Source organism: Haplochromis burtoni, unplaced genomic scaffold (assembly GCF_018398535.1).
Source record: "Haplochromis burtoni strain Fernald_Lab_line unplaced genomic scaffold, NCSU_Asbu1 Contig_1415, whole genome shotgun sequence".
NCBI classification, from domain to species: Eukaryota; Metazoa; Chordata; class Actinopteri; order Cichliformes; family Cichlidae; genus Haplochromis; species Haplochromis burtoni.
Genome location: NW_024583776.1, coordinates 992 through 14,416, shown reverse-complemented (window position 1 = coordinate 14,416; position 13,425 = coordinate 992). Strand labels below are relative to the sequence as shown.

Genomic DNA, 13,425 nt, shown 5'->3' with positions numbered 1-13,425 from the left:
TGCGTATGAAAACAAAGGCACTGCGCATGCGTGTTTTACCCATATTCTATCGCGATATTTCATTTTCTTATCGTTGCCCATCGTTATACCGGTATTACCGTGAACGGTATGATATTGCCCAGCCCTAGTAATGAGTGTAATAATGTGAAAACAAAGATGTATCTTGCTGTAATTTTTGATGGTGTGGATTTCCACTATCATATTCCAGAACCGGGTTCTGTAATTTATGCATCAGCATGAGACGACTTTATTTTCAATCGTGATCAAAGTTTGTTTTCAGAAGTAGAAGCTAAAGGGGTGCTGTTCTTAAGGACCGAGTGCTGCCCTTCAGCAGATGTCCTGAAACTGGCCAGTCTAGTCTGGCAAGGCTAGTGACATTAAAAGGAAAGAAGCTCAAGTTGCTTGCTTCAAATAGAGAATTAAATGAGAGAAATGGTCCAAGACGGGACAAATAGGACTTATTTTGGCCTGAATATACACAGATATTAAAATCTTCCCTGTTTTCCTTTTAGATATGTTGGTATAATTGTGTTATTTTATAATGTTTTTATGTTGGTATAATTGTGTTATTTTATAATGTTTTTATGTTGGTATAATTGTGTTATTTTATAATGTTTTTATTTTTTTCAGACACAATTTTTAAGTTTATTTATTTTTGTTTGTTTGCTTTTAGATTGAGCAGCTGTAACCTCTCAGGTAGAGTCTGTGAAGATTTGTTGTCAGTTCTCAGCTCCCAGTCATCTAGTCTGAGAGAGATGGACCTGAGTACCAACAGCCTGAACGATTCAGGAGTAATAAAGCTGTCTGCTGCAGTGGATAGTCGACACTCTAAACTCGAAATTCTCAGGTCAGATCAAGTGCTTGTTGTAGTTTCTTATTATTTTTCATTATTTATAAAATTTCAAGACAACCTGTTAAACAAAAGGCAATAAAATTATTTAAAATTTTGGATTAATCATTGCTAATTATTGATTTTTCATGTTGTTTTTTTTAATTTCCAGACTGAGTGTGTGTAACCTCCCCAAGAAATGCTGTGAATCTTTGTCTTCAGTTCTCAGCTCTCAATCTTCAAGTCTGAAAGAGTTGGACCTGAGTATCAACCACCTGCAGGATTCAGGACTGCAACTTCTATCTACTGGACTGCAAAGTCTAAATTGTAAAATGAATACGCTGAGGTCAGGTTGAGGTCAAATTATATTTGTTTGTTTAATTAACAAATCAAATATCTAGCCAATAAATGTCAAGCCCATCTATATATTGTTTTATCAAAGTAGGGCATTAAAGAATTCTGAAAAAAAAATCTAATAGTTCCTCACCGCACCCTTGTTACAATTTAACAAGGGCATTTCTTTTAATGGTCATATTATTTTTTTCAGACTAAGTCAATGCACCTTCTCAGAGAGAAGCTCTGAAGCTCTTTCCTTGGTTATCAGCTCCCAGTCCTCTAGCCTGAGAGAGTTGGACCTGAGTAACTCTGACCTGCAGGATTCAGGAGTGAAGCATTTATTTCTTGGACTGGAAAGTCTAAACTGTAAACTGGAAATTCTCAGGTCAGTTTAAAAATTTTCCATCAAAGATCATTGAACACATTATGTTTATAACTGAATCAATAGATCATCTTTATAGAAGATGGATCGTCAGCTTTGCCTTTGGATGGATTATTACCTTCTAAATTACTGTCTTATATTTTTTCATGGTGGAACTTTTTCATAATTTCTTCTGCTCTTTTTGAAATTTAGTGCAGTTTTGCTTCCATAACATACCAAATTCCTAAGAAAATGTTGGAATGATATGTTTAAGTGTTGGTTACTGTCCATGTTTCTTTATATTATTGAGACTATGTGGAGTGTAAATGAAATAAGGACCTAGTTGTCCTTTTATTTGGCTGGAAGAAGGTGTGATAGAGGGACCCAAATGCACACAGTGTTGCAATGCAAGTCAATGTTTTGTTCAGAGATTTTCAGTGTTCAACTTTTCAACTGTCATCTCAGTACCACACACTCTTCTTCCTCTGGAACAACAGCAACTGGAATAGGGAAGACATGTTTACTGTGATGGATATCCGCTGTGCCAGCCAGCTTTCCCTGGCACTGTCCCCTGAACCCGCTGCTTCACCACTCCCATGCAGCCACAGCAGGCGATTTAAAACATAAACTACAAAGAGAGAAACTGAAAACTACAAACTTATTGAAAACTGAAAACATGCTAGGCCTGAAAACACTGCCTATGGGAAACACTGGGTCAGGGAGAACAGAACTCCCACAAAATACAGGAGGGCACTGCAACTATATATATATTTTTAAAAATCCCCTCTTGCTCCTGCAGGCCGTCTATCCTTCAAGCCCAGTCCTCTACCAGAGGCCTGGGAGCTTGCGGGTTCTACACAGTATCTTAGCTGTTCCTAGGACTGTGTTCTTCTCGACAGATATCTCCAATTTTGTTGCTGGTATCTCCACTTCCTAGTGCTCCGATTACTACTGGCCTGCTAGAATCTCGGACCCTTGTCTCAGGGGCATCTTTACACAGCCTGCACCTGGGATCTTGCCTAGTGTGACAGACCCCAGCCTCTATGGATCTTGTACTCAGAGCTTGTTCCTGTGCTGCCATGATTAGTGCCTCTGTGCTGTCTTTCAGTCCAGCTTTATCCAGCCACTGTTAGGATTTCTGGATGTCTGTCAGTTCCTCTATCTGCCCATGGTAAATACCATATCATACAGGCGCCTGTAGTTCCATGATGGTTCTTCCTCTTCCTCCTCTTTCTTGAGTTTCTGATGCCCGAGGTATTCACTGAGCATTCAGCTGGGATAATCTTCCTGATGTATTCGTGAATGGTCATTGTCTCATCCTGGATGGTAATACTGACACTCACCAATCCCCAACCTCTGTCCTTCTGCTTAGCGTACAGCCTCAGGGTGTGGATTTGAGGTGCAATCCTCCATGCATGCAGTTGTTTCTATTGTTTCCTTTGGCTACCTTATTATCCTAGCAGGCTACCTGATCATGCGTAGGTGTTGATAGCCCGTATATTGTTCTTAACGTTCACCTGACTCCTCAGGACTTGCCTTACTCTCTGCAGGTACTTGTTGGTAGCAGCCTCTTCATAGTTCCCATTTGCCTGTGGGATCCCCAGGTACTTGCAACTGTCCTCTTTATCTGCAATTTTGCCTTCTGGTAGTTAAATCCCCTCAGTTCTGACTACCTTACGTCTCTTTGTTATCATCGGACTACATTTCTCCAGTCTGAACGACATTCCAATGTCATTTCTGTATATCCTTTTTAATATGGATCAGTGAATTGATGTCTCATCCACTCTTGGCAGACAACTGCTCCATTCTGCAGTCAGTATCCGTAGCCAGTCTTGTCAATGATCTTACTGAGGGGGTTCAGGCCTATGTAGAACAGCAGCAGGGACGGATTGTTGTCTGCCACATTCCCATTGAGTTCATGATGAAGGCTCTTAGGTCCTGTTGGTCTTGTATAGGTCTAGGCATTATAGGATCCAGGTATGAAGCATTGAGTCATAGGCCTTCTTGTAATCAAATCATGTAGTTCACAGTTTGGTCAGCCTGGTCTTGCAGTCTCGTTTGACTGCACGGTCTACCAGTAGCTGGTGTTTTCCACGTCTGTTATTAGTCTTAGTCTACAGTCTCCTTCTCCATGGAGGGTGCTCCTTTGTGGATGATGATATATTCTCACACTGATCCTGCATGGTGATGCTACCATCCACCCACTCCTCCTGGATTCACATCTTCATCATCATCTTTATCAATCCTCACAATATTCCACCTTCATCCGCTTCATGTTCAGGTGCCTAATTTTCTCCATGGGTTATGGTGGGACGTTGAGTGCTGAAGTCAAACAGATCTCAGAAATTAAAGACTGATTCATTTATATTTTGTATTATGAGAAGCAGCTAGCTTATCCATTATTCTCCTTATAGGCTCGGGCTATTCATAGATTTGCTATGATACTCTGAGCATTTTTTCTGTTTTCACTCGTAATGCTTTTTATATGCATATCCTTAACTTTTGTCCTCTCTGTCCACAGTTTGTCTTTTGTTCTTTTCTCTTCGTGCACATCCCCCTGTGCCCACCTCCCACCCAAACAGCCATGTTAAATGGCTAGTCTTGATCCCCAATGCTACAAAGTGCTCCTCACACTGATGGTCTTATTGATGGGGCTTTCTTGCTTATATTTCATAGCAAGTTATATTGTACAGTAAGTTAACTTGCACTGCCTAATTCTTTTTTCTTTTTAGTTGTAAGTACAGTTAAATAAAATCAAACAGATGGTTAGATGTTATTGTTTCTAACAAACAGAAAGTCATTGGTTACAGATGGTTGTTGTTTTGTGTGTCTGCAGTTTGTCAGGCTGTCTGATCACAGAGGAAGGCTGTACTTCTCTGGCCTCAGCTCTGAGCTCCAACCCTTCCCATCTGAGAGAGTTGGACCTGAGCTACAATCATCCAGGAGCCTCAGGAATGAAGCTGCTGTTGGCTGGACTTAAGGATCCACGCTGGAGACTGGACACTCTTAGGTATGGAGAGAATGTCTGTTTGAGAAGGAAGAGCTGCATACATTTCAAGTGCAAAGGGAAAGCCCTTCTCTGAATTGAGGAGGGGACCTAAGAGTACATCTTTCACCATCTTAGAAAGCTGTGATTGCAGCCATTCCCCAACTCTCTGGGAATGGTACTCATAGCCATTGATTACTGATCAATGGTTGTTGATCAATAGTCATGATAATTTGCATAATAATGATAATGGAACTGACCTTATAGCCCATTGTTCATTCAATGGTGCTAGTTTCAGATATTGTGCAAATGTACTGTTTATAAGTTTGGGGAAACCTGCAGTTACTGAAGAAGTTACTTGAATGAGTGACAAACATTTTCTCCCACCAACAACACTACGTTCAGATGTACAGAATCAACTTTTTGGGATTTCCTACATTCTTCATTCACTTTCTGTTTGTTTCATGCAGATGTAACATGAACAATCACACATGTAGGAACAGTTTTTCTTTGTTCACTGCATAAACTGTAGTCTAGTTGAACAATGAAGAGATAAATATGTAGCAATTTCCGAGGAGAACTTTTCCAGGAACAATAATAAATGTCTTTTGCTCATATTTTTTTCACCATTTGGATAGATTGCTTTATCTTTAACAATGCACTGCTAAATTATTTTTCTCTGTCTCACCCTGATTCATATCAAATTAATCTCTGCATAAAAATGTACTAAAGACACATTCATGCGGGCCTCATTCTCTGACTGCCCGGGCTCTTGCCACCTCACCGCTGCATAATGCAGATCTTACTTATAGAAGATCTTACTTAGAGCTCAGTAGCAGACACGGTGGCAGATTCAGGGCCACCATCTGGGGCTTCCCTGACAGCAGTGGCAACAGTTGTGGTGCCCACTCTGCCGCTGACACACCTCAGCAGTGGCCTTAAAGGTCTCCAGGAAGACCTGGGAGTCATCTCCCTCCCCTATCCTGTGCAGCGACACCGACAGTGGATGGGGGATGGTGATGCTGTAGCCACTTCTGCTACTGCCAATCACATGCGCCTGCAGTTTTGCCAGGTGCTTCTGCTGCACCACAGCCTGATTATTGTTCATTGCCACCATGTAATATGCAGCAGCCACGTCATCAAGTGGAAACACTGTCCATGTTTATTTTCCACTTTGATTGCCATGACACACACTACTTGCAGCCTCTTCATTGTTTTCTGGCTTGGCACCCAAGCATGCAGCTTTCCAGCTGCACTCTGACACTCTCCAGTCTCAACTCCAACTTAACTAAAAATCACAATGTATTGTCATGGTGGCCCTGTGGCTGACAAACATATCCCACATAGCAAAATTGGTATGGCCCACACACCGCAAAGAATGACTGCCCTTTGGTGGCCCAGATCTGGTTTTCCAGAGGTGGCCCACACATGAGCCAGCACAAGGCCAGTTGCAGACACACTGGTGGTCCTGTGCTGGCCCATGTGTGGATTAACTCTGGCAAAGGAAACTCTGTTCAGACAGTGAATGGACTGATTCTTATATAGCGCTCCTCTACTTTCCCGGATTACTCAAAATGCTCTATACATTCATGCAATCAAACACTTTCTTTGAACTGAGTGCCACATCAACCAAAACCACAATCGGGACAGATATGGCATGCCATCGCATAAACAGATCTGGCCCACATCTGGCTGCCATACAGTCTGCCATGACACTAGTCAGTCAGTCAGTCAGAAGTGACAGCTTAATGCCACATCTGGCCAGACATCTTTTCTATGAGCCTGGGCAACATAACCCAAAACATATGCCATCACATAGACAGTGCCATCTATGCCAGGCCTGGCCCATATCTGGATGACATACCACTTACCGTGCCAGAAGTCAGTCAGCAGTGCCGGCTTGATACCAGATCCGGGCCAGACCTGCTTGCTATGTAGGGATTGTTCTTCAGCATATTGCATAACCAAAGATAAATGAGGCCCTGTTTCTCTAAAATGATGTCACTGCCTTATTTTTTATTTGAGCTGTCTTAGCCTGGTGAGACTCAGGCTAAAATTTGTGGGTTGACGCTGACAGTGGGGATAACCTTTCAAGTAACCTTCGAAAGCTCCAAATTACCACGAAATTCATGCTTATAATAAATGCATGTAAGCTTCTGACCACAAATTTAAGAACAGCTGAAATTTTTTGAATTTTTGTAATATTATTCATGTTCAAACAGATGAGCTCACATGTAACCCACCCTCAAATATCTCAAATATGATCTAATCTCCTGAACTGTAAAAACGTGATTAAATAAAACTATTATTGAACAAACTTGTTCAACACACTTGAGTAACATGGATTTTTCTTTGAAGATGAATTCCATTACTTTAGTATACAACAAATCATTAAATTTCATAATAAATTATTGTTTCAGATTTGGTTCATACTTATGTGAACTATAAATGCCTAGAAATGTATCATACTTCTTAAAATATTTTGAATTGAAACTACATTTGAAAATATTAAAATCCAAGTACAAAAATGAGAAGCTTTTCAATGGGAGCAAAAATTGATAGGCGAACATTTTACTGTCTCACACATTGTTTTGGGGTTCTATGTAGAGAAAATGTTGGACTGTTCCTTTTAGAGATGGCACGATACCACTTTGTTATGATACCGATACCTATATCATGAATTTGGATATCTGCCGATACCGATATGAATCCGATATAGTGCGTTTTTTAATAAATACTGTTTTTTTTATATCTTGCTGCATTTTGTATAAGTTCATACTTAAGTTTAAATAAACAACAACAATAAAGCTATTCTATTAAACCTGTATGTAAAAAAATGCACTGTGCACAAAATATTTCATAGTTCAGCAACACTGATCAATCTAATAAACTTAAACCTGCACCATCCTCCATATTCTGGTATTTTAAAGAGTACTTAGCAGAAATATTAAGCAACATAACTAATGGGGTTGCAAACTCCCAGCAAAAGAAAAAATAGGGAACCACCCCCCCACCTCATGATTCTTAATCGACGTAATCAACTTTGATGCAATGTGAAAAAAAATGCACAGAAATAAATTATTTTTCCACAATAATTAAATAGATTCAACATCTTTCTTCAACAGAATTGCAGAATTCACAGATGGTACTTTCCCAAAGGAAAAAGTACTACAGCTTACTAGGGTATATTAGACTTAACAGTTACTATATACAGTAATGGACTTCTATACATTTTACATCAGATTAAAACTTTGGGTGTAAGATTCAGATAATTATTTATTAAAAGCTAGACATTTTAAATGAGAATAAGAAAGAAAAGTATGTCTTTGTGCCCCCTTTTCCCTGTTAATGCCCTATCGGCCCCCCTGGCTAAACTTTGCTAGATCCGCCCCTGCACAGTTACCAGCGTCAGCTACGTAGAAAAAGATCCTGGTGTAGAAAGTAATATTAAATAAATTCTAACAACAGCTTATCAAGCTTAAACGTGCTGCTGTTGTTCAGCCGCTGGTTTCCTCTTTCTGGTGCAAAGTGGACCAAAAACAAAGAAGAGAGACGGACTCGCGACAGAAAAGCCGATCAGCTGATCATTAAGCAGTTTCACGATTGAAGTAGCAGCAGGAGGAAGAGAGGGCAGTCGCTCCATATATCGGTTGTTAAGCTTAACGTGGGAATGCTTTACAAACATTCAGAGATGAACTTACACACTTGCTTTACTTCTCTCTGGGATAACTTTCTCGGAGATGAAATACTGGTTTGGTAGCGAAGCTCCAAATACATGCAGCCGCTCTATCACGTGACGCATACTGCTCCGACGTGCTACGGTTATGAGCCAAGTTACGCTGTGTTGCAAGTTTTGTGAGGTGTTTTCATGATATTTAATGGATCGGATTACATTTTTTATTTATTTATATTTATTTATAACCGATCCAGTAATTTACGTCAGTATTGGACCGATACCGATACGTGATATCGGATCGGTCCATCTCTAGTTCCTTTATCAGTGTCTAACAGTATGTGGATGCGAGCCATGTAATGTCCATGTGTGCATGCTGAAAGAGACTGTGCTTGTCTGACGCCCTCCTCCTTTCAGGGTGGAGCCTGCTGGAGTCCGATGGTTGACACCAGGTCTGAGGAAGTGTAAGTGTGTTTTTAATGTGGTTCATGAAAATAACGCAGCACACATTCAACCATCTTCAAACTGTCACATCACTCATTCACATCTCTGATGTCAGGAGTCATCATCAAAGTGTCAATCAATGAACAAATGATGGATCAATAACTGCAGCTGGATTGTGTTTGTTCTCTCATCAGATTCCTGTCAACTCACAATCGACACAAACACAGTACACATGAACCTCAAACTGTCTGACCACAACAGGAAGGTGACATATGTGGAGGAGGTTCAGTCATATCCTGATCATCCAGAAAGATTTGATGTTCATCCTCAGCTGCTGTGTAGAAATGGTCTGACTGGTCGCTGTTACTGGGAGGTCAAGTGGAGAGGAAGAGTTGATATATCAGTGAGTTACAAAGGAATCAAGGGAAAAGGAGACACTTATGACTGTAGGTTTGGACAGAATGATCAATCCTGGAGACTACGCTGCTCTAATGATGGTCCTCATTCTGTCTGTCACGATAAGAGAGAAACATCCATCCCCTCCTCCTCCTCCTCTTCTGTCTCTAACAGAGTAGCAGTGTATGTGGACTGTCCTGCTGGCACTCTGTCCTTCTACAGAGTCTCCTCTGACACTCTGATCCACCTCCACACCTTCAAAACCACAATCACTGAAATGCTTTATCCTGGATTTTCGATCTGTTCTAGTTCCTCAGTGAGTCTGTGCTAAGTTGAGTGTAAAGAGTGAACTCCTGTTAGAGAACACTCTGACTCTTGAAGAGATAATTCAGTCTGTACATGTCTGTCTCTTTTGCTCAAACTCATTTTCAGAGTCATAAATTCAATCAGTTTATGTTTTAAACTGTTAAATGATTCCTTGTAAACTTTAGCAATCATTTTTGCAAACTAATAAGTTGAAAATGCTTCAGCCATATAAGATGAATGTATTGGCTCAATAGTTTATAAAGCAACATTTAATGTCTGAAAAACATTGAGACTGTTAAAGACAGCAAACTGTGTCTTCGTAGTAAAGGGCCCAGTGCGCTCTCACTGCTGCTGTTTATTTCTAAGGTGACGGCTGCACATTGGAGCTGTGAAACTTTAAACTCCATTGAGACATTAAAACTTACTGTCCCACAGCCTGATAAAGGGGACGTGGAAATCGCTGCTGTTTGTGGCAGATCAAAGTGAAATAAATGTAATTGGTTGAACAGGTATTTGTGGTCTGTGCTTTGTGTTTCCAGCAGTGTGAAAGAGACTCAGCGGCAGATTAGAATCAAGTTATATAAACATTTCCACTTTCTCTATTGAAAGTAGAAACTAGAGAACAGGAGGGAGTCAGAGCTGAACATTTCTGCCTGTTTCACATTCTCCTTGAAAGTAGACTTTGTAAAAAAATACCATCGAGAGCTATGACGAAACTGTCTCACGTAAAGACCACCCCAGAAAAGGAAGACCAAGAGTCACCTCTGCGGCTGAGGATAAATTCATCCAAGTCATCAGCCTCAGAAATTGCAGGTTAACAGCACCTCAGATTAGAGCCCAGATAAATGCCACACAGAGTTCCAGTAGCAGACACATCTTTACATCAACCGTTCATAGGAGTGTGTGTGTGAATCAGGCCTTTCTGGTCAAATAGCTGCTACAAAACCACAACTAAGGAAAAGCAAAATGCAGAAGAGATTTGTTTGCGCCAAGAAACACAAAAAATGGACATTAGACCAGTGGAAATCTGTGCTTCAGTCTGATGAAATCTTTGGTTCCACCTGACGTGTCTTTGTGTGATGCAGAAAAGGAGAACGGATGGTTTCTACATGCATGGTTCCCACCATGAAGCATGGAGGAGGTATGATGGTGCTTTGCTGGTGATACCGTTGGGGATTTATTGTCACAGTCTGGCTGCGAAGCTGACTGTATAAATTTGAGGATCGGATCTGAAATGCAGACACGAAGGAACGAGAAGAAAACTTGAATATAACAAAATGCAAGCCGTTTAATATGACTGATAAGAAAGGTACAAGAACAAAAAGCATATACACTAGGAAGAAACTAACTAGAACCGAACTGGGAGAAAATAAATGTGAAACACAAAAGATGAAGAACAAAACCTTGAACGTGGCAAAAACCTGTACTTGGAAAACCCTGGAGACACAGAAGCATGGAAACATGACAAGAACAACAGACAACCTGACAATGAACGAACAGAAACACACAGACTAAATACACACAAGGGTGGTTAGGGGAAGTGGATACACATGGGGAAACAGCTGACACTAATCTGACATAACGAGACAAAGTAAGCGACGCCAACTGCTCTGACATAGGACACAAACCTTCAAAATAAAACAGGAAACATGAGATGAAGACATGATAATACACACCTGACAACCTGAAATCAAAGACAAGAAATACATGAGACTAACCAGAAGATGTAAGTGAAACACAAATAGATTAAACTTGAGGCAACTAAATAATGAACCTAGAACTTAACATTATGTTCCAAATATAACAAAGAAGATCAGAAAACAAATGAAAACGCAGGGTCACAGACCCAGCCCCTGACATTTATTTTTTATAATTATTTTACTAGTGCAAAGCAGTAATCAAAGCAAAAGGCAGCTATTTTCAAGAATATAAAATAAAAAACATTTTTTAAGTTATTTCACACTATTTTGTCCATCCATCCTCTCCTGCTTATCCTAGTCAGAAGATCTGGAGCCTATCCCAGCTGTCTTAGGGTGAGGGGCAGGGTACACCCTGGACAGGTTGACAGTCTGACACATAGACAGACAACCATTCTTATTCATGTGAAAATATACAATTACTAATTAACCTAACCCCACTAACTTTTTGACTGTTGGAAATGTGGGAGGAAGCAGGAATACCCGGAGAGAACATAGAAACCACACAGAAAGTCCCTGGCCTGATAGTGGAACTATGCTAACCAACATGCTTCTGTGCTGTCTTTAGTACATACGTGTCCATATGTGTTTATTTGTAGTTTTGATGCCTTCAGTAAGAATCTTCAATGTAAACATCGTGGAAATAAAGAAAACAACATTAAATAAAAAAAGGTGTGTCCAAACCTTTTACAGGTATTATATACGACAGTAATGCTTCCAAAAAGATCATGTTTTTTTCATCACACTTTGGATCTGACTGTTTAAGTGAATGGAGAACCTTTATTGGTCTTCACAGTCTAGAGCTAAAAATAATAATAATTCAGGTCATGTTATAGTTGTCAAACAGTGGGTTTTGGAGATTTTGTGTCTTCCTTAACTCCCTGTACTTGCGGTGTTCCTCAGGGATCTATATTGGGGCCAATTTTATTCTGTGTTTACATGCTTGTTTCCATTCATACACCGATGACATTCAGATTTCTCTTCAACTGAAGAGAAGCTGTTCTGCTCCACTTTTACCTTTCCTTTAGTCTGTTGATGAAGTTAAAGTCTGGATGGCCTCTAACTTCCTTAATGTTTATGAGAAGAAAACCGAAGTGATGGTGTTTGAACCAAGTGGTAATCCCAGCACATCTCATTTTAATCTACACAGTCTTGAGCCTTTTATTAAGTCGAATGGCAAAGATTTGTGGGCTATATTTGACAGCAATTTCACCTTTGAAAAACAGATTAGCTCAGATGCTTTTTCAAACTGAGGCTTTTATCCAAGGTGAAATCATTTTTATATTCTAAAAACTTTGAACAGGTGATACATGCTTCCATTACATCCCAGCTGGACTATTGTAACTCCGTATATGTTGGAGGTAGTCAGACCTACCTTGCAAGGCTGCAGTTGGTCCAAAGGCAGTTGGTCCAAAGTGCTGCAACTCGTTTTCTGACACGAAATAAAGATGTCAACTTAGTTCCCTGGTGCTTGCCTCTCTTTACTGCCTTCCTTTTTTCACATCCGAATTGATTTCAAAATTTTATTATTGACTTAAACAGCCCTGAATGGACAGGCTTTTGGGTCAGTATTTGACCTCTTGCAGCCTTATCCACCCTCTAGATCTCTTAGATCAAATGATAATGATTCCTTGCTTTTAGCCATAGCAGGGTCTAGGCTGGTTTACAGAGGTGATCAAGGATTTCAACCCCTTACTCATCGGGCTTCTACTGTCAATATTTTCAAATTTCATCTACAAAAAAACATTTGCATTCACTGACTTTTTAATAGATTATGAGAGTTATTTGGTATTTGGTACTATTATTATAAATGATTTGGTATGAGTTATTTTGTATTTCCGTACAACACTTTGTTCAGTGTTGCTGTTGTAATTAAATGTGCTATATAAATAAAAATGATAACAATAACATTGGCTGTTTTCTTTTATAAGTGCATGTGTGCTCGTTTGGAATAAAAGAAGCCACATTATAATGGTTGGATGCTGCTTTTTAATCATGTGTCATGTCATGATCACGTGTGCTGTTCTCAAGCATGTGTTGTCTCATTGAGGAATGTATTTACTGATCTTTGGCTCTAAAACTGAAAAAAAATCTACTATTAATCTAATAATTGCACACACATAGATTTAAAGTTAAACCTTTTTCAGAGGTGTGGAGATGCCCCGCCCACACACATATTAGCTGGACTCAGCCCCCACACTGTAGAGCTGGCAGAGAAAAGCCCTGTGGTTTAAAGCTCCTTTCAGTGCCTCTGAGAGTTAATGTGATAGAAACAGTGAATCCTGGTCTGCTTTAATCCAGCTGTTTCACACTGAACATCAGCTTGGATGAAAATGGAAGTTACTGTGGAGCCTTATTGAGGGGAGGCTTGTGAAATGTGAAGAAACATGTTGTGGT

General features: G+C 40.0%; 1 protein-coding gene across 4 annotated transcripts; it reads left to right on the top strand.

Moving 5' to 3' along the window:
- Window positions 1–15: 15 nt before the first annotated feature.
- Window positions 16–10,220, top strand: LOC102298025 (stonustoxin subunit beta). 4 transcript variants are annotated; one of them, XM_042216967.1, is made up of 6 exons: window positions 16–847; window positions 1,052–1,175; window positions 1,377–1,550; window positions 4,363–4,536; window positions 8,603–8,649; window positions 8,824–10,220. In XM_042216967.1, exons 2-6 carry the CDS (start codon window positions 1,162–1,164, stop codon window positions 9,354–9,356), a joined length of 942 nt encoding a protein of 313 aa, XP_042072901.1. In that variant the 5' UTR covers window positions 16–847; window positions 1,052–1,161; the 3' UTR covers window positions 9,357–10,220. The 4 variants fall into 4 exon arrangements, with proteins under 4 accessions (XP_042072901.1, XP_042072900.1, XP_042072902.1 ...); XM_042216966.1 differs by having other exon boundaries at window positions 1,002–1,175; XM_042216969.1 differs by lacking the exons at window positions 16–847; window positions 1,052–1,175 and adding an exon at window positions 4,048–4,218 and having other exon boundaries at window positions 1,453–1,550.
- Window positions 10,221–13,425: the final 3,205 nt, after the last annotated feature.